The following is a 25,010-nucleotide window of genomic DNA, read 5'->3' as shown; positions in this document are numbered from 1 at the left end:
TTGCATTAAGGGAGAATCTCTGCATAATACTGAATTACTGTGTCTATTTTAAACAAAGAAATTATTCAAAAAGGAGAGGTGACAATTGGATTTAGGTAGAAAGCGTCTTTTGAAGTGTGTATTATCCTAGATGCTGAGATCTAGTAACAATTCATTGTTAGCTCTTCCCCTCTAACGAGTTTAGAAAGTTTAAGGGGAAATGTGCACTGCAAATTTAATACACCTACTGTGATGAAAAGCAAAAATGCTAATTTACTTTTTGCATCTCAAAACAGGATTTGTTTCACTGGCAATTGTATTAAGACATAAAAACAAAACTAGGGATATTTTTTTTCTTGCCAGTTGGCTACCTATGAAAAGCAGATTTAAAATGTATTTTAGTTGTGCCAATGTAGCAATAAGATGATTAAGTCTATAAAAATTAAAAGAGTATTTCAAAAACAGTTTATTTGACAAGAGTCAAATTCCCTGTGTTACAGCTGAGGCAGTATCCTAAAAAGGTAATAAGCCCAGTACACACAGAGATTAACTGAAGGATCTTTTGTTTACATTGTTAAAAAGTGAAGTGGCCCAATGCCAAGAAAACTTGGTAGGAAAAAAAATTGTCATAAGCCAATATTGCCTAAAAGTTAGATGTAAATAAAATACCATTAGCTGACCTTTAATTAAGTACACTGGATTTTTAACAGAATCTTTCACTTACACCTGCTCTGTTTTATATTGACCCTAAAAAGAAAGGCAGGGGTCTATTTTGCATCAATATGATTTGTTATAGGCTGTGATTGGATTCACTTTAAAAAGTTCCCAAATCCAGCACATTCTTTGTGTTCTAATAAAAGATTATCTACCTACCAAGTTGTACAACTAATTAAAGTGTCATGATGATCATAGTTATTTTAATGTAATTTTTTTCCCCAGACTGAGATGCAGATGTCATTCTACTGCGGGCTCAGGAATTCCATGTGTATGGCAGGAATATTGCCATCTGTATGCCTCATGCTCATCTCCACCCATTTCTCCTCACTCTTTCTACCAACGTACACGCTGCTTACTGAAAAGAAACCTGTATACAAGAGGGAAGTGATTTATTGATAAGGCCCTTAAATTCGGGTTCCTTTTCCTTTGGAAAAAGAGAATAGTGCTTTATGATATTTATATTGCACAAGATGTCATGGTCATAGTTTTGAAAAAAGAGGGGCAGAAAAAGAACCATGGGCAACTACAAGTTTGCCTCTTTTTTAAAATAAGAATCACAAATAAGCAAATCATAACATGCAGATATAACAGCACATCTGTGTGCATAACATTTTATGAATTGTAAAATCCTTTTTGACATAAAGAATGGTTTACAGCAGTGATGCCCCAACCCACCTAATACCATGGGCTTCCCATGAGTCCAGAAATCTGGCAGCTGGTAAGAGGCAGCAGCCTTGGTTGCCACAGCTCTAGAAGCTGAGGCAACCAAATGCTGCCATTGTTCCCCCACCACCAAGTTTCCAGACCCATAGTGTGCCCTGCAGACCAGATCTTGGTCACCCCTGGTTTAAAGATAAGACTACTGAGAATCCTAGTGTTAAAATATTCAAGCCACATTTACAAAGCTTAGGTCATGACAAAACTGCTGTATGGTTGTTCGTTAGCAGAAGTACATGGTTCTGTGCTTAATTAAGATAATTGCAGTGGAAGTGATATCTGCTTGCTATTCAATTCTCAGTATCAATCAATGGAGATAAATATTTAATCTGAGCATCTGAAGTGGCAAAGCCTGCACAAAGTGGCTTTTAAGATTTAGGAGCAACAATAAGTTCTCTGCGTTCCAACAGTCAAAATTGCAGAAAGTGAAACAGAATCCTGAGACAAATCCATAAGTGTCAGTTTATCCTCGGCATCAACAATGAGTTGTATCACACACAAAATGCATTGAGGGGCTTTTGATTCCCACCCCAATTTGAGCAAGGCTGGGGTAAAAAGTACTACAGAGTCAAGTTCACAGGAATTTATAAATAACAGCTTATCAATAATGTAAGCCAACCAAAAATTTATTTCAGAATTTTTTCTAGAGCACAGCATTGGAATATAATCTTCCCTTCACCACCAAAGTGTGCATTTTTCCACCTCCTGGAATATCCCAACCCTCACTGACTAGCAACCATTCTTACACCCACTCTCAAATAGAAGTGCCAAAGCAATCTACGTATCTCAAAGGGCAAAGACCGCATAAAGAATGGGGATAAAGAATCATTCTAATTAAGTAATGTAAGCAGGAGGGCATTTTAACAATTATGGGACCAAATCCTCACTTGGAGGGCAGTCAATGCAATTTTCCCCTCAAATGAGAACAATATAACCCAGGTCTGATCCTGTATCTATTCACCTTATGGAATATTAAGAAAACTCCAAGTCTTGCAAGATCAGACCTGATGTGCTTTGCCTTTGTTATATTGATAAGTATTTTTATGGTTTGGAGAGAGATTCTACGTTTTCTATAATGTACCAGAAGTTGGTCTATTGTCAACACATGGCGTGTGTGAAAACCATCTCAGGATACAACAAGAATATTGCAGAGAAAGATACAAGCATGTACTTTGCATTCGTGTCTTTTGGAACTCACTGCAATTCATTTAGAGCACACTATGGCTTAAGAAAAGCTCTACAGACACCATCAGCAGTTGACACTACAAAGTTGCTGTGAAAATTTACATCTAGCATGGAAAAATACCATCTTTCCAGATGTTTAATAGGTTTCCTAATCAATCTTGTAAACAGTATATCACAAGGACAGGTTTCCTACTAAATAAGTGTGCAAATAGTTTCCTAATTATAAAAAAAAAAAAAAGCTTTTATTTACAAGAATGAAGCACTGCCAGTGTTATATGGAAAAAAAAAAATCAAATGAATTTGTGTGAAAGAAACACCATGGACGGAGTTATACACTCAGCTTTTGCACTGACTGTCCACTCTAATTCTGGTGCCTACATTTTTAAAAGCGCTTTACATTTAAAGTTAAATAAATATTATGGTAAAAATGGGGTACATTGCTAGTAAAGGGGAAGCTTTTCAATTTGCCCTCTCCATACTAGGCTTCCAGACTGGAGTTCTATTCATCCACTGTGTTGCCCATGTTTGGGCAACATAGCCATTTCATGATGTGTAATATGAACATTGTTTAAAAAAATAAATACTCCTGAATTCATCACATTCAATAGACATCATGGAAGGCAGATGAGTCAAATTAAAACCTGTGAAAGCAAGAGTGAACATAATAGCTTGTGCAAATCAGATACTGCAATGGCATTCCAAGGGAGGGAGTCAGAAAAGGAATGTGCCAAAACTTCCTTTCCCATTGTGTTTGAACTGATTGCCCACAATAGAAACAAACATTTCCTGAGACATTAAGTTGTCATCAGCCTCTGTGATTCCCAGTTCACTCAGCCTTTTCTTGTGCATCTGGCTTTTCTTTGCAGAGGTAGCACCAAGTTCGTTCGCAATTTCATAATTGCCTTCGGTTTGTCCAGAAATCTCAGTTCTCTCATAAAGCTCCATTTCATTGGATGCACATTCGCACAGCTTTTCAGGTCCCAAGCTTCTGATGTTGTCCGTTTCACCATCTGACTGGGTATTTTGTATATTTTCTAAGTCAGAAAACAATGAGAAGGCTATTACTGACTATGCAGATGCCAGAAAGGAGCTAAACTACTTAGAATGTCAGATTTTTAATATTGTGGAATTTAGTTTTCTTCAGTCTTTATGGAAATGTGTTTTATATTGCAGTATTACTATTATTTCAAGTATATCAGGTTAGCTGTATCAGCTCTTGTCTGCAAGAACCTAAATCTCCAATGCATAGACAAAAAGTACAATAGAAACAAAGAACAGAACAAGTTAAAGAAGCCAGCTTGCAGCTGGGATGCTTTTGCTCAGACAGATGCTCCAAAATTGTTAAATATACAAGAGTAGGATTTTAAGGAAACTGCTTCTGGAAAAAGGAAAGTGACAGTGAATGTTATGTTAATGATCTGAAGGAAGCAAAATCCCCAACTTTCTAGGTGACAGGTTTAATAATGAGCCATATATACCAAATACAGCCATGTGAGGCTTGAGAGGAACATTTCTTGAATCTTGAAACTCATATGTGACCAAGAGACTGCTATGTATTTTAGATAAAACAACTAAGTAGACTTTAAATATTTCAATCATTTTTAACATATGAAATGATTACATTTTTTTTCTACAGGGAACAATACTGACATGGGCACAAGTCTCAACCTGGCCACATGGTGGAACAGGAGAGCAGAGGATTAATTTCTGCCAAAAAGGACTGTGTGAGGAGCACACCCACTTTCTGTTTCCACACCCTGTTGTCTGTGTGTGACCCGTGTAGGCCCTTCAGTCCAGCAGGACTTGTATGACAAAGCACATGGGTTGGCTAGATAGGAAAGAATCAACTGGAAAGCCTCTCTCTTCACTGAAGAGCAACTCCACAATTTTAGAGCTGGTTCAAAACACACTGATCTGAGCACATTTTGAGGAGGGCAGAATTCAAATGTGACAACCATAAGACCCATCTTAAATCCTCTTTTGTTGCAGGGTTTTTTTCTAAAAAGTTAGAGTAGTCAGGATCTCCTCAAAATCACCATGCTTGAAGTGCCCCAACTAAGACTGCACAAACATCAGGTGATACTCTATAAAATGCTTTTATACCCAAGGACAAAAGAATGAATTCCAAAGTTATTACACACCTGCATAATCTGCACATATTCCTGAAATGTTTCTCTGCAGTAATCTAGGAAATTCCAGTATTCTCATAATTATAATAGAACCTAGACTCATCCAAAGTATTTTCAGCCTTTTTAGAGAGTTTCTTTCTGGTGAACTGAGTAATATGAAGAATATACAGAAACGCACTAGAAATAATCACCATATCAGACCTCTATTAAAAAAAATAAAGGTCCCAAGAAAAAAATACCTTCTAATTTTTCTGCAGGATTGTCTTTCACATCAGAAGGGATTGTTGGTTTTACCAGAACAAATCCATACCCTTCATTGTTATGGATCACGTTATTCACCATAGTTATCTTGGGTAAGTCATAATGGTCATCTAAGAAGTCCTACCAGAGAGACAAATATAAAAATAAGTTATAGCTAGCGAATTCGAGCAATTTGAACTTGTCTTTGTTTATTTTACAAAGAGAGCACATCTAATACAGAAAATCTAAATCTTTGTGTAATTCAGGGACAGTTAACAGCATTTCCTTTCCTAAAGTTGTTGAATAAAGGGGACATTTTACTACAACAGACTAAATTCCAAATCCACTGACTCCACTATCATTCCTTGTCTTTCAAACAGTACTAAAAATTTAAAAGCAGCAACTTCACAAGATACCTAAACAATTATTGGTATGAATCTTACCGAGATACTTGAACAAGATCTACCTGGAACTCACCTTTATAAGGATTCCTTCCCTGCAGTGGTGTATGCCATTGCCTATCAAGGTACATGTGCTACCTGGATATATCTCAACACCAGCACCCTGTACAGTGAAGTAAAGAGTTAATTCCTGAAAAGTTTCCGTTTCAGACTTTTTCCCAGTGTATCCTAGTGTGTATCCCCTCTCCAATCCAGCAGTTAGACAACACAGGAATCTGCTACTACCTCCAGCTACAGACTTAGCTAACTAACTCAAGAAGCAGAGGCCCACAGACACTGCTACTGTCATACTCTAAGAAAGCCTGCTGAGGAGTAATTGAGCAATACATACATAAGTTTCTATTTGTATTTAACAACCCAACCCCAATGCCAATTCACTTGCCACATTATAACAAGTGCTAGATTTCTGACCATCTCCTTGTAAGAATCAACAGGCAAGTTGGTCAAAACGGGAATTCAACTGGAGTGAAGCTTAATGAGGAAGAAAGATATTTGAGGACAGAAAAAACAAGGCTCATTTTGAAGACAGCTATATCCACATGGATCAGCTCCAGAAATGCATCAAAGGTTATTTCATTCATAGATGGATTTTTTTTAGCTTTTCATTTTCACAGTGTTCTATGCAAGCCAACATTCATTTGAGTCTCCCTCAACAGGTACATACGTCATGAGATTTAAAGAATATTGTGACCAATTTCTGAAAACCAAGACAATTAAGCCAAATGTATTAGAGATTTTTTAAAGGATTAAGGAAGTTGCAATCAAGGAAGAGGACATTTCCCTATTCAGCAGCAAAAGGCTTCATTTTATTTTAGGATACAAGCTACAGCTGCATGAAGATTTAAGAATTAATTCATACCTTGGCACCATACAGATCAGAATTCTTCATTAACAGCTCAGCTGATGTTCGCACTGTAACACCTGTAGTCTCGCACTGTAATACAGTGTTCTCCAGGGTAGTTTTCCCATGGTGGACACCTGCACTCAAACACAGATTGTTAGCATTAGAAGTCATTAAAAAAAAAAAAAAAGAGCATAAAATGAGTAAAAAAGAAAAAAAGAGAAATTTCTGTCCATCAAGCCCAACTCAATTTATTGCAGTAAGGTTTCAGTGAATCCCAGAAGGCAGACCCAGCAGCATTCAGCTTTTTTTTTAATCCATTTCTGGGTACCAGACCAAGACAAGTTAACATACAGACAGTCTCTATACTATTCCAAGGACTCTCAGTGTACTGCAGCTATGTTGCCACACATCAGCACATTAATCCAAGGCCCAAACCAGAGAGGATCAAGGCAGTGTACAAGTGAACCTCCCAAGACTGATATTCAACTGAATATTCTTTTATAGCTATCTGTTTTAATTGGGGAAAGGTACTTAACTAGAGTGAAGTGTTAGGGTCAGGATACCAGTGCTATGCAGATTTTCATTCATGTGTCCAACCTTGCAGCCCCATTTAAGTCTAATCCACCTCATGACTTCTACGTTGCAACACATGGAGACCAGCTCCACACCACATAGCAGCAGAAAGGAGGGGGAAAGTGAGCTTTAATGTTAATATAGCACACATGACACTGATATTAGTAGTCTGACTCAGATATTATTGAGATGGGGGTCACAAACTTTGTGAAGTTTTACCTAAGCCAGTGAAATCTGGGATGTTTGTATCAAGGTGCTAAACATTTTACCATGACATTCCAAAAATAAATTTCTATTTGGCAAAGTACTAATTAGCACCTTCTCCAAAAGACAGAAGGCCATAGTCAACAGACTTACCAACAAATGCCACCAGGATTAATTTTTCCTTAGAGGATCAAAAAAGCTGTCTGTACCATGAACAGATTTAGAGATCTGAAGGAGATAATGGCATTTAGCTTGGCATAGTTTTCTTTACAACTGGAGTTCCTTTAATGAAGAGCTGAGACTGAGATAAATAATATTGCCTTGAGCCTAGGAAAAGCAATCATGCCTTCAGGCATATAAAACACTCAGGTTTTCATTTGCCTACTGGACAAAGACAATGGGGGAGACATGACATCAAATACAGCAGCATTAACTTGCCCAACAGAGGACAACAAGCTGAAGAAGAACAATAGAACCAGGCTGCCGACTAGAACAGTACGAATGGACCTCATTGACTGTCATATAAATAATGCTGTAGGGAAGAAAATTAGAGAATTGTTCTGAGGAGCAACCCTATAGCTGAGCTTCAGTTTGAAAGTTTGTCTGTCAGAAAACACAGGGTGTCTGGTAGGCCTGCGCAAATAGGGAAGTATTCAATTCGGATTCAGCCAATTCAGAGGACAGTGATTCAATTCAGAGATTCAGATCACTATCCTGAAATGATTCAGCCGAAACAGCTTTAGAAGATTTGGCACTGATTCAGGGAGATTTTGTGATTTGGCCATAGACTATAATGGGGAATCACTGAAATACCTATAACTTCATCATTTTTTGGCAGATTTGGATGAAAACAGCAGCATTTTCCTATTTGATTTGGAGGGTTTTTTTGGATTCCCAATTCAATCCAAATCGAACTGAATCTTCTCCGAATTGAATTGGCAACCAAAGCTTTGCACACCCCTAGTGTCTGGTCTATGGGAAAAGGAGAGGCTGGTTCAGATAGTAAGTTATTTCCAAGGCAGTTCTTTGCCAGAGATGTTAAATGTTTTTGCTCCTGTTTGGAGAATGACACAACTCAGGGCATTTATACACATACTTTGTCTGATGCTACAAGCTGAAAATCTAGTGCGCAAGAGCAGACTCAATTAATCGAGTCTGCAGAGCACGTGAGTCGACATGCCCAGCGCTGCATCACGTGCACTTGTATAAATGGGGAAACGCGCGTCAGCGTGCAGAAAATGGCAACGCACTTTTGAACTAAAACACCTTTGATGCGTTTTAATTCAAAAGTGCACTGCCGCCATTTTCTCAGCACTGATGTGCATTTTGCTGTTTATGTGAATGCCTGCGCTGAAGTGCTTGACCCTGCAGCGCATGCATGTGTACAAATACCCTCAGAAAGGTAGACTTAGCAGATAAAATAGTTTTACCTGCTAACTTAAGAATGAAGATAGGAGTCATTGTCAGGCAGGACAATGGCTAGAAGTGACATTAATTTCCAGATTATTCATAACTGGGGGAAAAAATGAAGGTATAATATTTATACCAATAGGGGCCATTTAATATTAATTTCTGGGAAACCAGTAGGCTCAAATGTTTGATCCTAATTAAATTAACAAAGGTATAATTCCATCAGTAGTCAAAGCAGAAAAAATAGACACAAGGATTTCAATACTTACTTAAGACTCCCTCCACTGCATCATGCTGAACAAACTTCAAATTAGAGATTCTTACATTGGCCCCTGAACAGTCAACAAAGCTGTCTCCTTTCCCTTGCTTTTCTATGACAATATCATCTGGCAGACCATAACCTTAAAAGAAGAGTTTAGATTAGGATAAAATTCCTGTGTAAACATGCTACAGTGGTTCACAGCTGAACTCAAGAGCTCAATACCTACCACAACAGTGAAATTGGAGTTAGAGACCTACCACCTGAGTTCTATCATCCTAAATTCCCCCTCCCCTCAATCACTTAGGCCACCCACAATCCTCCTTTTGATATCAACTTACTCTAAGGTGACATAATGGATACCTTTACAGCAGTGGTTTTCAACCTGTGGTTGGCAAATGCCTGGAGGTCCACAGACTATGTCTAAGAGCTCCACGAAAGATGTTTATGATCAAAAGTATGTGAATACCCATACTTACAATTTGCACCTCTATTCAAAATTTCCAAAGGGGTGCACACCACCAGTTGAAACGTTTTAGGGGTCTACAAATGAAAAAGAAGTTGAAAACCACTGCCCTACAGCATACAGAGAAGGCTGAGGCTCTAAATGGCTGCTTCATCCAAACATAACTCCCCTTGAAGTAGAGGGAATAAGTTTCAATGACTGCACTACTGACTTCTGTATTTAAATAAAACTTGGGTCAAAACCTGAACATCATTTGACAAACAGAGGGTTCCAGATGAATTAATGTTAAAAATAATTTTCTGAAGCATATGGCACCACTGATTTACTAAGCCATCCAGAGCTATCAGCATTCAAATACTTACAGAAAAAATTATGAGCATGTAAAGCATTTATTGCTTGTCACAGGCAAGAATTAAGATAAGGAAAGTGATAATGTGGCTACTATTAAAACTGTTCCAATCCTATCACTTCCCAAAAAAACAACTGTACAGAAGCTCCAGTTAAGTGTCAGAGTGGGACACCAGTTGTATTGAGTATGTAAATACCTTGATGTACAGAAAAAAAATTAAAAGCAGTATTTGGAAAACTTAGCAGCAAGTTTTGAAGAGCCAAATACAAAATAAAATTAGGTTTCAACACCTCAATGAGACAGTAAAAGATTCAGAAATTGCCCTTCCTCTCATGTAAGGGTGCTTCTGGGAAGAATAGTGGCAGTAGGTTCAAAGTGCACAACTTCAGACAGCAAATGAGTTATTTTTCCAGCTGAACTACTCAATACTTGAGAAACAGAAAAGAGAATTACTACCCAAAGGTAAGAGCTTCGGGATTATCACTAGTTGTAGTCAGCCTGCTTTACACTCATCCCCAAAATAGTATCCCTAAGAATAGGGTTAGGGAGAAGACAGCAACTAAAGCTACTCAGCTTGCTCTATGGCACTTATAATACAAGGCCTCAGGGAGTGAAGACTACTCCGTGGAACCTAAAGCAAGCATGTTAGTTTCTAGAGCTAAAACGGAAGATCCCAGACAAAGTTGTGGCCAGTTAACAAAATTTTCTCATTGAGAGTTTAGTAGTAAAAAATTCAAATGTGGACATTTTAAGTTCTGAAAATGTCACTAAACTGGTACTAATAGCTGCCAATCCAGCTGCTATCTCCATCATGTTCCATTATTCATTTTTACCCATATAGGACTTAAGACGTTAGCACTGTACAGAAAGGTTATCATGAATCTGGGGGGAAAATATGTATTCAGACAGCTCAAATACACCCATACACATGGAGTCAACTAAGTGAATTTTTTGTTGCTATACTAATCTTTGTCCTTTTTATGGGTGTCCTTTTTATGGGTTCACCCTTTTTATGGGTGAACTACATTAGTTTTGTGAACTAAGTCTATGGGCACTATATGTAAATTGCTACAGTAATGTTTAAAATTTCAAGGTTACTGTTTTCAAATCTGCTCTGAACTTCCATGTGCTCAGGGAGAGCAGGGTCTGGCAGTAAAGGGAGGGGGAGGGGAAAGGGGAAGGGGCTGCTAGGGGAAAAAGTTGTGGGGAAGCAGAGAGCAAAGGGCTACCTGACCCCCCCACAGATTTATTTTTCCTACTGTAGCAGTGGGGGAGGGACAAATTCAAGGTAAACCTCCAATAAATAGATTCTATACCTGGAAAAGTATAACAAATGTATAAATGTTTCATATATAGAACCTAATTATTGGAGGAGTAGTCTTAATCAGGGTCATCTTCTGTTCAAGTAAATACATATATACACACAGATCATGTTCAGTAACAAACTCCTATAAGCAAAGTTCCTAGCTTGTCTCTTACTCTGTTCGGTATACCCATTGCAAGTGCCATACTAACTGCAGACTCTCACAATGCCCCTCTCACAGACTGAGGCTGTACTTTTCAGATGAGGAAAGCAAAGTAAAAAAATTAATGGCTTGGCACAGGACATACAAGGAGTCGGGGGCAAAGCCAAGAATAGAATTCAAGTACTTCTACATTGCAGTCTAGTACTTAATCCACAAGGCTCCATTACCACTAACTGGCAAAGCCATATCATAAAGATATTAAATATTTACTAGCAATCTAACACATGCTAATAACATAATATTGCCAATATTATTAAAAGCCATATCATAAAGATATTAAATATTTACTAGCATGCTAACAAATGCTAATATAACATTGTCAATAAGCAATGTTATACTACATGAAAAGGAGTACATTTTACAGTGCTCTCTCCCAATGGGGAGGAAGGAAAATGGGCTTCCTTAATGGCTCACAAAAATTTGACTAGAGTGCGACAAGTCTTCTTAAATCAGCCAGTCAGTGAAGTTGTCCTCCATGCGCACACGCACGTGTACACACACCCACCCACCCTGAGGGTTCTTTAACGTTTAGATTTCAGTAACTGAGGATTGTTTACCTTCAGCTTTTATAGTCACTGCACTGCAATTTAAGCATAGAAGCTACCCTTGTACTTGGAAAACTAAATCCAGGCTTCACTGTATGCTCCTGCCAGTTTGTTGCCAGCCAAATAATTATAAAGTGATTGAATAAGTTCATCTAAACACATGGCATGAAAAAAAATCCTAAACTTGGAATAGATTTCTTCTGTAGTATCATCCAGGCTAATTTGCAGCTGTAGCTATTATACTCTCATCCTTCCCGGGCACTGGTAACAGCTGAAACCAGTCCAAACATTTGCAAGTTGCAAGGTTCCCAGTCCTGGAAGCAGGACCTCTACAGGAATGGCAAAGCAGGCAAAAGGGCTGGCACACTCCAGCCAACCCACTCCCTGCAGTCAGTTCGCGAGTCCTTTGAGCAGTTCACTTAACTTCAGTAAAACCTACCAAGGCATATTAGTTTCAGGCTCTTCTGCACTAAAAGAACCTCCTACCTTCCAGTTCAATGGAGTCAGCAATGCAGAACATGCCATCTACAATATAATGACCAGGGCAGATTATGACCGTGTCCCCTTCATAGCAGGCATTCACAGCTGTCAACAGATCACTATGGAACTAGAAAGAGACAAACAACACAATCAGCTTCTGAAAAAGCAGCAACACTGGCTTGAGTTTATAACATCCGTATTTCCTTTTAATTTAAATGCTGCTGGGTAGTGAAAACACTCTAGCCACTGCCTAGAGGAAACCCATTCAACGGCACCTACAGTATACAGTCACTCCTTTGTGTTCAAACAGTGCTTTGCATTGAAGCGTAACAATGAGCTTTATGAACAGCAAGTTAGCCTCAAAACAGCCCTGTGAGGTTTGTACCAACCCCATGTGCAGATAGGGAAGGAAGTGAAGAATATCAGATTTGAAAAAGTCTACAGGCATGCAGGAAAGCCTGTCTGTCTGTACCTTAAGCAACTTGCCTGAAGTAGAAAGAGCATATATGGCAGAGAAGAAACTAGACATGCAGACGCCCTCTCACTCCTGGACCTGGTGCCTCCAAAACAGGACTCGGAGGGTGCATCCCCAAGAGCTCCCAGGACCATGCATTTCCCCAGGGACAACAAGCAGCGGCATATACTTGTGCCACTTCTAGTTGTTCCTAGGCACGCCCCTGCACGCACACTCTGATGCACAAATTGCTCCAGGTGGGGTAGTGGAGGCTGAGGTCAGCATCTGGGATGGTCCCAGCAGCTTTACCTGGGATCCTAGGGCCCTCCTGGGGCTGCAGCAGCAGCAATCCAGGCACAGAGAGCCTGGCCAGCAACTGGAGCATGGCTCTGGCCAGGCAGGCTCCAGTTTCAGGAGGCGTACTCTGCTGCCACATGCACCACCCCTATTTTTTTTTGGTGCATTTTTTTTTTGACACTGGGATCTTCCAGTGTCAAAAAACCCACGGTGCTGCCAATTAGCAGCATTGCAAATGCCTGTATGTTTTACACGTGTGCTCTGCAGAGCCGCAGGCAGGTTTGCAGGACCACAAACTGCATGTGCATGCTTGTGGGGACATGCCCCAACAGTGCCATAGCAGTGCAGGACCCACCCTGCCACATGCCATGTGTTCAAAGCCTCCAGTATGGGCAGGCTAGCATCAGCTGTGACAGTGGGATTCTACTCTGAAGAATGGCTGAAAAGGATTAGTACAGGTCAACTTCATCTCAGCACTTTCTAAATTGATCACACAATTGTGTGAGTGTGTGTTAAGATAGTTTTCCAAGTATCAGCCCAGAAAACCCACTAACAATCTGACAATCAATCAAAGTTTTTTTCCTTATATCACCAGTAAGTTATATTCCTAAAGCCATATTTAGACACACTAACATCTGGGCACCCAAATAGCTGTTGTGATTCACCCAGCTATAACTCATGATGTGTGACTAAAGCAAGTAAACAATTCCAGTTACACACAGAACAGAATCCAGACCACTAATGAAGCAAAGCAGTAAATCACAACTGCCAGTGAATTAAGAGACGGACAACTGAAATGTAAAGAGAACCAGAACCTGATCAAGTAAAAAGTAATGCGTTTAAATAAAATGTGCTCAGGTACCTTGAAATTCAACATAAAGTAGCATGCCTTCCTCAGTTTTATTTACAATATTACAGGGTAACAATGCAGAGCAGTTTACTATTCCTTTCTCAGAGAGAAAACAGCTTGTAAAAGAGAATTTAACAAACAAATGATAATCGAACAAATTCACCGTGCCTTCCAACCTTACTATTGACTGCTTATAGTATAGTGGTATCTATTGTTCATGGCCAAAATTAAGTCCCCTCCATGGAAGTCCTTGTACATACAGAAGGGAACATCGTAGACAAATAGGTTAATTGATAGATAAAGACAGAGAACATGTTTCAAAGATAAAGGGGAACTCCTGCTATTTTACCTGTATTTCTAGTTCTTCATCAGGGGGCTCAGGGTAAAGCTTGTCCCTGAGCAGGGAGTGCAACAGACTTGACATCATGGTAGAGGACACCACGTGAGTGATCTTGGTACCTGTTGGACGTATGCCCTTGGCTTGGAGGCCAGTGTGCTTTTCATACCCAAACACGTACCTGAAAAAACAATAAAGCCATCCATCATGTCTTTCTTGAGATGGGAGGGGGAGGGGAGGGAAGGGGAGGGGAGGGGAGGGAAGGGGAGAAAAGCAAGCCACACACACACACACACACACACACTACCTCAGCAGAGGATTCTCAATGAGTTTTAGCTTTTGCTTCAGATGTTCCACCTCACTGTACAGTTTTAGCCCTTCCACCATGGAGACATTTTCTGCCTCTGAGTCAGAATCACTGCTAGATATACTATTCCTCAGGTTTAGGAACTTCTTGTAGAGCTCTTCGCATTGAGACAACAGGTTGTGATAATCAGCAACAAGCCCAGAAGGGACACGATGTTCAAGGATGTCATAATATCTGCAGTTCAAAGCACAGGAGAGTTAAAGTTTCTCTGATTTCCACAGCACGATCACTGGAAATATTTTTATTGACGTAGATGGGCTTTGGGTCAGGACTCGAGTCAGAGATTCTAAGCTGCCTGCACTGATGATAGTGATTTTTAGGAACATCACTAACAATCACATGACAAAAAATATTTTGCTTTCAAAAGCTCACCTAGCTTTATCCCAAACATGCAGTTGGTCCGATACTATAATATAATATAACATAATATCAACTTTGTCTCTGCTATAACACATATATCACATTTAATATTTGTTGCCCCCCTCTTCCTTCCACATTGTTAAAAACCAAAGCTAGGAATAAGAGAAATAAGCGACAAAGGAGAGAAGGCAACATGTTTAGTCAAGATGAGAATGCACCTATAAAATCACAAGAACTATCAGCAGGCTTTAGGGACACGTGTATTTCCTATTACTACGTTGACTTCCTTTTGTTTGAAATGGACTAGATTGGGACCCACAGAAAAGACAAGAAGTTGGCTGCAGCAGCAGAAACAAGAACATGCTACGTTTTTTGTCAAATAGTAAAAGCAAAACCTTGACCAACAAAGGTCAAACACGCATTGGGGTAAGTGAGAAAGACAACATGTAGGCCTGAGTGACAGGATGTTATGTACTATGACCCAAAAGAATGAAAGAGATTATAGACCAGGAAGCATCTCTCACTTCTAAAGTTGCTCCCTTAAAGCCAGACAGAGTGACACCTGCCAGCTAGAACATAGTGTGGTGGGAAGCCTTGAGTGATCATCACTCTCACATTTACTCAAGAGACAATCGAATAACCAGAGTAGACACCTCTGTCTTTGTACACTTGAAGGAGAGAGGTAAGCAAACCCAACCTACATCTCTCCATACTGAGTCACTCAGGAAGTCTCAGGGAAGCACCCACACAATTCCTTGGGTTGATTTTCATTCAGTCAGAGAGTCACTGAAGGACACTCTCAGAAATTACACACACAGAGTAGGAGTGAGCAATGTCTGCTTGATTTTATTAGACTGTTCAGAAAACAAAAACAAACCACAGCTAAAAAACAAATGCGTGACAATTGCTTAGATATAGAAACAAGGGAAATTTTCATCAGATTTGATTAAGAGCCACAGAGAATTAATGTTTTTAATAAAATATATAAAGACAAAATACCGGAAAGAAACCTTTAAAACTACCTAAATTGGCCCTAAAATATGTACTATCAATTTTAGAGCTAGCCAGTCTGAAAATGCATAGAACTAAGTGATTTTATCAAGCTTTGCCAAAATACTTTACATAACTTTTCTTGTCTTAAAAGACCAGAAAGACATTTAGAACAAGTGGGATTAAAGCTAAAACTTGGAGCATAAGAATTTTCTCTTTTGACTAATCTGTGCTCACTGGAGACCTTCTGAATCAATGTGAAGCATCACATGTCTAAATACATAAGGGGATTAACTATTAACTTCTCCATTGACACATTAAGGCTGATATCAAAGCAGAAGAGCATATAAACATCAGCATGGCTTGGAGTACAGGCTTTGCTACAAGCATGGTGGGGGGAATGAGGAAAATATTTACTTTTCATTGCAAAACAAAGCTGAAGCACATTACAGTTCCCTCCTGAATTCTCTTTAACGTTGTTTCTACTCCCATCTGAGACCATTAGCTACCTTTAAAAAAAGGTCTGTTTGCATGCGATTACATTTTAATTTCATCTGTGCAAAGTCCCTCCAAGCCAAAAATTAACAGCACTTTCCCTTCTGCTTCCCCATCTGCTGGTAATATAGAAAAGGCAAAAATGTATGAGAAATGTGTGTCATTTGCACATGTAACCTTTCCCTTCCGTTTGCATAACCAGAGCATGACCCAGCTATAATGTGACACCAAACAGGCATCATGCAACCCGTTTGAAAGGGAGGCAGTGCAACTTCATGGAAAGAACACTGGCCTGGGAGACTTGGCTCTGGCACTGACCTCCTGGGAACCCTTAAGCCAATCACTCTCCCTGTGCCTCCGTTTCCTAGATGTAAAGTGTAGATAACTATACTGATCTATATACACACACCAAGTTTTGCCTATTACTATCGGGGGAGGGAAAACAGCACTTTGGCCTCATCCTGGCAAACTGAATTTGCATGCAACATGCACTCCTAAATTTAAACTCTAAATTATAATATGCAGAAGAAAGACTAAGAGGAGACCTTGCTTGAAAAGCAATAAATGATGCATCATCAGACCTTGGGGGAAAGCCACTTTTCAATGATTCATTTGGATACATTTTAAGATGCACTTCAGTGATTTTGCACCCTCAAAAATATAACCAGATTGTGCCCTTGCATACTGCTTAAGTTCCATATGGCTGCGTGGTATTAAAAACCCACCTTCAGAAAACCTAATGTAAAGTAATCCCCCCAGGGAAAGAAATACACATTCCTCCTCCAGCATCACCCGTTCTTCAAGTTTTCCTCTAGATTCTGCACCATTTGGGTTCTTATTCTATGCCCAGAGGTATCTGAGCGCAACACACCAGTCTTAATTAGGATCACATTTCAGAGTTAAAAGTCAAACAAGGCTTACATCTGAAACAGGCTATGCCTGGATCTGGAGCACCATCTAATGGCAGGTTAAAGGCATGAAAAAAGACTGAGAAATTAGGCAACGTAGTTGTGCAATGTCTCTGGATTTCTATTCCTAAAGCCAGTACCATAACTAGGGCATGACAAGCAAGTTAGCAGCCCTGGACACCCACTTAGAGGGGGTGCCAGTGTGGTCCCTTCCTCCCAGAAGTCTGCCACAGCAGATGCAGCTCAGCCATAAGAGCCGTGCAAACCAATGCCTCGAGGGCAGTTGGAATGATGCCCCCCTTACACACTTTCCCCTGAGAAGCTTTTCTACTGGAGACACAGCCCTGCCCCAGGGATGGAGGGAACAAAGAGGGTACCGGGGAGCCCACTCCCCACTGCTGCCTGAACCTCGGTAGCCACCGCCCAAGTCCATGATGCCACAGCAGCAGCACCTGCCACTCAAGTGAGGGCAACCCCAGCCGATAAGACTCCTCTCCCCCACCCTCCAGTGGTTAACATAACCCCCTCCCCACCACCACACCAGGCTCTCTCTATACCTCAGTCTGAAGCACAAGATTTCAGATTTCTGTTTCTGAAGCTGAAATAGGCTTGCTTTGATTTGAGCACCGTTTTGTCTGAATTTCATTACCCCTGCTTCCCCTTCCCTTGCCTTTACGTAAGAAGTTAAACCAAGTCACACTTACAGTCTCAATCGAGGTTCAACACATCTGACAAAATAATCAAAATCGTCGTCATCTTCCTCATCCCAGCTCCTCCAGATGTACTGGTAGAAAAACCTTTTGAAAGAAAGCAAAGGGAAGTGTATACAGGATACACTCTTAAATCCACATTCACAACTGGCTTCCACTGACTTTCAGTGAAACCTATGCTAAATAACCAAGCCATTTTGAAATGGGACTTGCGCTTGTAAGTTATGGAGGCATTTTTAAAAATGTGGCCCCATGTGTCTCCATTTCAGGTCCCTCCACTGACTTCCTCTCACATTGTACAAAAAGGTTAATCACGCTCACCTTTCAAGTACACCTCCCTTAGGGCTTCAAGGTTAGACACCTACTAGCCAGGAACTAGAAAAGCAGGATCTAAAAGAGAGCATCTAGATAAGAACCCAAGCAACCTCTTCACCTGACAGCTGTCTTAGATGGCATATGCTTCTTGCTGGGCATGGTCTGTATTATGTCCTCAGGTCCAGCCCTATCAGGTAGCATCTGGGGCTTTTTTCAAACTCTTTGTAGTGCATGAAAGAGATACAAGGCACAGGTTAAGAGGAAAGGTAGAAAATAAGTAGTGTGGGAACAGAAAAAACTATGGGAAAAATAATAAGCATAGGGGAGGAGACTGAGCTCACAATGTGTGGAAGGAAGTGTGAGGTGAAGGAAGAGAGGAAGGAGCAAAGACACGGGAAAGAATGACGGGAAGGAAACATCATGGTGAATAGTGGGAAGAAAGAAGGACTGCTGTAAAGCCAAGAGGACAAAATGGTCCAGTAAAAGCAAGGAACAGAACTGGCTCTTTAACTTTAGTGGAAAGTTGGAAGTGAGCTACAATGAAATCTAGCACGTGTGCAAGGGCATGGAAATGCAAGCATCTTCCACTTAGACAACCCATTTAGCTCCAAGGCTAGCAAGCACTAGATTTCCTTCTGAAGCCTTGGTCACAAAACTAGGCAATATAATCTCAGACACTAACAGCACATGTAAGTTTATACACATACATGGGGCTTGTATATAGTAGGCTTCACATCTGTCCTACAGTAAAACTGCTATAAACTCTCTCTTCCCTTTAAAATAAAAGTAATAGAGCAGTTTAGGAGACACACACTCCTACCTAACATGTTCAATAGCCAGCGCTGTCTGATCAAACTCCCCTGATTCGTCATACACCATCCACAGCTCCAGCAACGGTACCCGATATTCTTTCAGCTTCAAGAGCTCCTGCATACACTCCAGGGTAAAGGTGCTAGTGGAGGATTCACACAGGAAAGGCTTCCCAAGTCGCACCACCGCTTTCAGAGCCGAGTACTCCACATCTTCCACCTGATGTGGGAAACAGCTTTGAGGAGCGCTTTAGCTAAAAAAGCTCATGCAATTAAAGAGGCTAAAGAGCATGTAGTGTTGGCTCTGGATTTAGGACCCAGAGGCCTTGTTCTGGGGGGGCAGGCTCAGGTAGACCACGACCTTTCCATTCGATAATAGGCAAATTTATTGATACGCAGTGATAACAGAAAAGAAACAATACGAACAATCAAGCAATTCTGTGTAGCTACCAAACCCTAGGGCTGTCATCAGAGTCAAAGTACATCTGGCCAGGATGTAGTCTTCACTCTGAGGCTCTCTCTCTTAGGTATCAGTATTTCAGCATCCTAGAGGTAGTATGCCGAATGCCCATACCCCACTCCAGCGGGTGGATAAGATGGGCTGGTGGTGTGCCCTCTGTCCATGGTGTCCACAGGAACCTTTCCCAGGGGACGGGGACCCCTTTCGGGGAGGAGAACAAGGAGGGACGGGGAGGCGGAGGAGGATCTGGGCGGAGGACGGGGAGGAGGGGCCCTTTGTTACTCTCAAGTCTGCTTTTGTATTCTCCTTCCCTCCTGATGATGACTCTTGATGACTTCATCCGTGGCTATCGCTGGTTGGTCTCTGTGTGGCTGTCATACGTCCATGTAAGCTCATCACATGCACACATACTAATTTGGTCTTTCCAGGCCTTCTCCTAATTTGGTCTGTTCCCCAAAAACGAGAACTCAGGCCCCCCCACTCTGGGGCCGTGTTAGCTGGTGCCGCCCTTATCTCATGTTATGGAACAGTATGGTACATGCCCTCGGTTTCACAGGCTGCGTATATCTGTTGGTCTTGTTAGGTTAGACAACCTGGCTGCTTCAAAGGCTGTGTGAAACTGTGCATGTGAGACCCAAACTTTTTAGAAATCAATTAGCCTCTGCTGCCCATCCTAAATCATTCTAATGCATATACATATACCTATAAGCCAATTCCTAAAGACAAACCTTTAAATACCATTTCTAAGCCAACACACAGTACAACAAACCTTACTGCATAAAGTAATTAGCAGCTCTGTAAGCATGTGTGTTTCCAAACACCGCAAAGGTGTTTTAAAAGGTCAGGATTTGAAGTGACAACCCCAAACCAAGCCGCACCCATAGCAGCTGAATACCTGGCAGCTCCCAGGAGTTGGGGCCCCATCTTTCAAAGCACCCTCCAGAGATTTGCAGCATCTCACACAATAAGTCAATGGCAAGCCAGGAATAAAAACCCAGCTCCTGCATACTAACCCCATTATTAGTCCCACTTACGGCACAGCTTTGCAATGTGGGAAAAGTAGTTCTAAAGCACCTTTACTTTCTCTCTTTGTTTAGTAGAGTCAAATAATTTAAATGAAGATCTCCGCTGGGAACACACAAACCTTTTGTCTCGGTCTACACAAACCCAGCAATCTTCTCACATGCTTCTACTTTTTATTAGAAGATGTAGAGTACATGCAAGTGCCTGAAGCTAGAGGGGTACGGGGCATCCTTTTTTGAGGGAGTGCTCCAGGGACAAGACAGACCTCAGGAAGCCCAGCAAAACTGGGCACCCCTCCTACAGACAGCAGCCTAGATGTGCATGTGTGCAGTTGTGAGAAGTTAAACGGAGGTGAAAAGAAGGGATTATAAAGGCAAAGAACTTTATGGATCCATTTTTCCACCACTCACTCTGCATTCCTCAATGGTTCAAACATCCAGAAGGCCCCAACTGACAAGTGAGAAGCTGATAATTTCATCCCAAAGCAGACAGATGCAGTCTATGGCACCTTACCTTCTGGGGTACGACAGAGGACAACGGAATTATCCGGGAGGAAAAAAATCTACTTGCGTCTGTGCTTTTGTTGGTTGAACAGCTTTTGCTCAGCTAATGAACAGAGCAAGGTGACGGGTGTGACTGATATGCAAACTGCTTAAGGACAGGCTCAGCCAGTAGAATACAAGGGCTACACCAACTACCATGCCACGCGTTACCTGAATACTAGTCATATATGCAACATAAAAGTACCTCTTTTGCTGCCCAATCATACGAGAAGTTATTTACTATGTTTTAGCAATCCAAGTAGGGCCCATTGTATTAGGCCAGGGTTGGCCCACCTGCAGTACACATGCCACAAGTAGCACAAGCAGCATGTATGTGACACATGGCAAATCAGGGTGGGAGCAGGGAGAACAGGGGCTGAAATGACAAGGATTAAAAAACCCGAGCACCATTGGGGCAGGGAAAAGGGATTGGAGTGGCAGGGCTTAGCTTGTGGTATGCCTGTCTAAAAGGTTGGTCCTGCACTTTATTAGACAAAGAATACACACACACACACATACACACTCCTGGTCTCAGAGAATTTACAATCTACTCAAAATGCATTCACACTTAAAGAGCTAACAATTAGCTGCATCGCATATGAATGTCTGGATTCTGCCTCTACACACCAGAGGTCGACATTCTGCTGTCTCACATCCAGGGCACCCTGGTGCTCAAGCCATTGCAAGCAGTTAAATAGTTTAGTTCTCTCTGAAAGACACCCCTAGCATTCCACTCTCCAGTGACAATCAGACATGACAAATATGCTGTTTTCTATCAGCTCAAACTTCAACTAAAAATAAGTGATTTGCCAGTTAACAGTGAGGTAAAGCCATGTTAATGGAAGACAAATGTCTGAAAAACTGAATTACGTTTACCTCAACCAGCACATCAAACACATTAGTGCGCCAGATTGCTTGCCATCCAGATGGTTCAAGGACCTTCTCCAAGTACTCAGCTGTGAATTCTTTTACCTCAGAGGCCTTGCAGTCAGCTACAAGGAAGTTAGCAACACTTAAATTGGGTATTTATCCACAAAAAGGACAAGTAAAAAATGAAACTGAGCATGATAAGTTTTAATGCTCCTCTATGGATGTCCAAAGCTGCCTTCAACTTCATTCTGCTGACGCTAATTCATGTTCTCTCTCTGGAGACGTGAGAGCTGATTGCTTTTTGTTTCTCTGAAAGACTGAAGACCTGAAAAGGATGCTGTCTCATACCTCAACTGAGAAGAGAAGAGCACCAATTCTTTCACAACACAGCCTCCATCCTTCAAGTAGGCTGGTGGTGTTAAATAGGTGCTGAAAAAACTATACTGTTTTAACTAGTCTTATTAAAATGATCTTATTTTCAACTGTTCAGGTTTCACTCTCTTGTAACATAAGATCATTAGTTTTCTAGTTCTCCAGCCCAAAATCTTAATTATGGCATAGTATTTTTCATGGGAGGCCATTAAAAGCCTAGGACCCATTTACAGCTCAACTTGCTCATCAACTGATCTTTCCTTCACCCCAATACTAAACCAGATCCTCTCTACTCGGCATGCTCTGGAGAACTAAGTTATTAAAAAGAAGGCTATATTATCTATGGATATGAACTGAATCACCTGGAAAAGCCAGTCACTACAGAGACTGTGACAAGGAATCTCAATAGCAAAAATGTCACTCACCCAAGATGTAATCTTGATATGCTTTAAATCTCTCATAAAACAAAAGGTGATTTGTTTCGAAGGTGTCTGGGAAAAGCACATTCCCATTTGGCACAAACCTTCCTAAAATGGTGCCTAGTTTGTCATGACTCCCATAATCACTGCAGCTGTCATCCTCTTCCTGGCAGGAGCCTAAAGGGAAAAAGGCACAGTTCACTTAAGTACAATTCATTCTTTCATGACTGTTTCAAGGAGCCAGTGCAGAATCCATCGCATGCCTCCCACTACCACACTCCCTTCTGCAGCAACATGTACACCTCCCAAAAAAGCTACTCCCTAAGCACTGCATGCAGACACTATCAGCATGTTTTTAAATTAAGATCACAAGCAGTACAGAACAAAGCAAAAATATGTATAGCTCTAAAAGCCACTGTCAACACCACACACACATTATATTAAAAACATTAGAAACGGTGAGTTGGCAATTCCAGGATTTTGCTGGAGACAGCTAGGGACCTGTATGCATTACACTTAACATGAGGGGCAGAGTACTCAAAGAAGTCACCCTCCCTCTTCCCCCAAAAATGTTCATTAGGCACTGACAATGAGGGAGGTCAAGACTGACAAAAAGATTTCCCTAAAACCTCTTCCCTTCAATAGCCCAGCTATGAAGCTGCAAGGCTGACTTGTGTGCAAAACCAGCAGTTTTGCCTACTTTCCACTGCTCTAAGCCATTTCTGCAGCAATGCCCGATCCCAGATGCTACAAGAGGTCTGTGGGATGGTAGCAGGAGGCCTACCTGAACTATGGTCAACACAAGAATACACTCAGCATGTGGGAGAAAGAGTGGGGCAGTGACTGGGCACTGGACTTGGAGCCAGGAGAGCTAGGTTGCATTTCCAAATTAGCTGCTGACCTTCCACACCACCTGGTGTAAGTCACTATATTCATGCCTCTCTCCCTACACACTTTGTCTATCTTGCCATTTAGATTATGTTTTATCTTGGGTTTTTACAATGCCTGGTATAACAAAGCTGATCTCATCTAGATGCTAATGCCATACCAACAGGCTCTTGGAATACAAGCAAACCAGCTGCCTCCACACACCCAAGCGCAGCGAGATATTCTGTGCAGACCAAACAGATCCTCGTGAATATCTGTAGCACAGATAAGCCTATAGCAGAGGCAAAATCTTTTCAAGCCTTATGTTTCATAAAAGGAAGAGGGAACACAAGCTCTTACCCTGTCCTTTGCAGACAGCTACCACATGAATCATTTTGGTTCTCGCCCCAGCTAGTAAAACTGAGTCAGTCAACCTACTTTTGAGTAGCATACTCCATTTCTATGCCTTTGGTTTTACAGTGTTTAAACAGTGAGGCATGAAATTAACTTTGTTAACACAAAATACTAAGTTTTGCTAAATCCCGGTAGCACCGGCCTACCGTAGAACCGGCCCGTGTATTAGAACACAGGACTTTACTAGCCACAGAGCACCCAACTCCGACTCACCTCTCAGAAAAGCAAGAGGTGCTTTTGAAACTTCCTTAAAAAAATAAATAAAAGAGAAACAAACAAAACCTCCTTCCTCCCTCTGGCAGCAGATATTTTCCTCCCAAGCCAGTAAACAGCAGAGCTTTGTAAGTGTCAAGCCAAGTTTCAAGAGCTGGTCAGACACTGGGCAGGCGTGGTTTAGTGGGGGATGTTCCTGCCTTGAGCAGGGGGCTGGACCAAGCGACCTCCTGAGGTCTGGTCCATACGACCTAACTCACCACAAGCAATTGTTATGAGCCAGTTCCATGTTGCTAAACCCGTTTGAATGGAAACCAGGCCGACTTCCTTCTGAAGAACTTAACGCAGCTGCGCTCGCTCTGAAGACACCGGCATAATCAGCTGGGTTGACAAGCAGCATTGCTAGGGTACAGGGGTGTAGGCTGTAGCCGTGTTGGTCTCAGGACAGAGGCAGACAAAGTTCTTTGGGTAAATCTGATCTCTTGTATTAGGCCAACTCACATAGCTGGACACTTTGACTAGGGCCTGCTAGAAAGGCTTTGTCGCAGCGTATCTAAGACAGAGGCGTCAGACACATGGCCCGCGGGCCAGCTCTGGCCCCTGAAGCTGCACGATCCCACCTGTGGGTCTCGGGCAGGGCCCGTCTGGATCAGTGAGCAGCGCCCGCGGCTCAGGGGCTGCCCCAGGGACCCAGCCACGCGCCGGCTCTCAGGCTGGTCCGGATCGCGCTGCGCCCGCACCGGCAGGCAGGACCGGGCCAGCAGGCTGCCGGACCGCGGATGCAGGGGCTGAGAAAGCTGCTGGAGGCCCCCGGCTGGGCGGCGCCCCCTGGCCCTCCTCCCTGCGGGAGCCCG

General features: G+C 41.6%; 1 protein-coding gene across 1 annotated transcript in view; it reads right to left on the bottom strand.

Annotated features, from left to right (window-relative positions):
• Positions 1–735: 735 nt before the first annotated feature.
• The window catches only part of SHCBP1 (SHC binding and spindle associated 1), a 29,737-nt gene continuing 5,462 nt past the window's right edge, over positions 736–25,010 (bottom strand). The window contains exons 2-13 of the mRNA XM_025216243.1: positions 22,669–22,839; positions 21,878–21,993; positions 18,988–19,196; positions 17,847–17,939; positions 14,330–14,563; positions 14,035–14,203; positions 12,091–12,211; positions 8,729–8,860; positions 6,288–6,406; positions 5,445–5,531; positions 4,967–5,108; positions 736–3,632 (exon numbers count right to left, since the gene is read on the bottom strand). Coding sequence (XP_025072028.1) covers positions 3,310–3,632; positions 4,967–5,108; positions 5,445–5,531; positions 6,288–6,406; positions 8,729–8,860; positions 12,091–12,211; positions 14,035–14,203; positions 14,330–14,563; positions 17,847–17,939; positions 18,988–19,196; positions 21,878–21,993; positions 22,669–22,839 — 1,916 coding nt within the window. The 3' untranslated portion in view covers positions 736–3,309. The remainder of the gene's footprint in view (positions 3,633–4,966; positions 5,109–5,444; positions 5,532–6,287; positions 6,407–8,728; positions 8,861–12,090; positions 12,212–14,034; positions 14,204–14,329; positions 14,564–17,846; positions 17,940–18,987; positions 19,197–21,877; positions 21,994–22,668; positions 22,840–25,010) is intronic.

This window comes from Alligator sinensis, unplaced genomic scaffold (genome assembly GCF_000455745.1).
Source record: "Alligator sinensis unplaced genomic scaffold, ASM45574v1 scaffold844_1, whole genome shotgun sequence".
Taxonomy (NCBI): Eukaryota; Metazoa; Chordata; order Crocodylia; family Alligatoridae; genus Alligator; species Alligator sinensis.
This window is presented reverse-complemented; position numbering and strand designations above follow the sequence as displayed.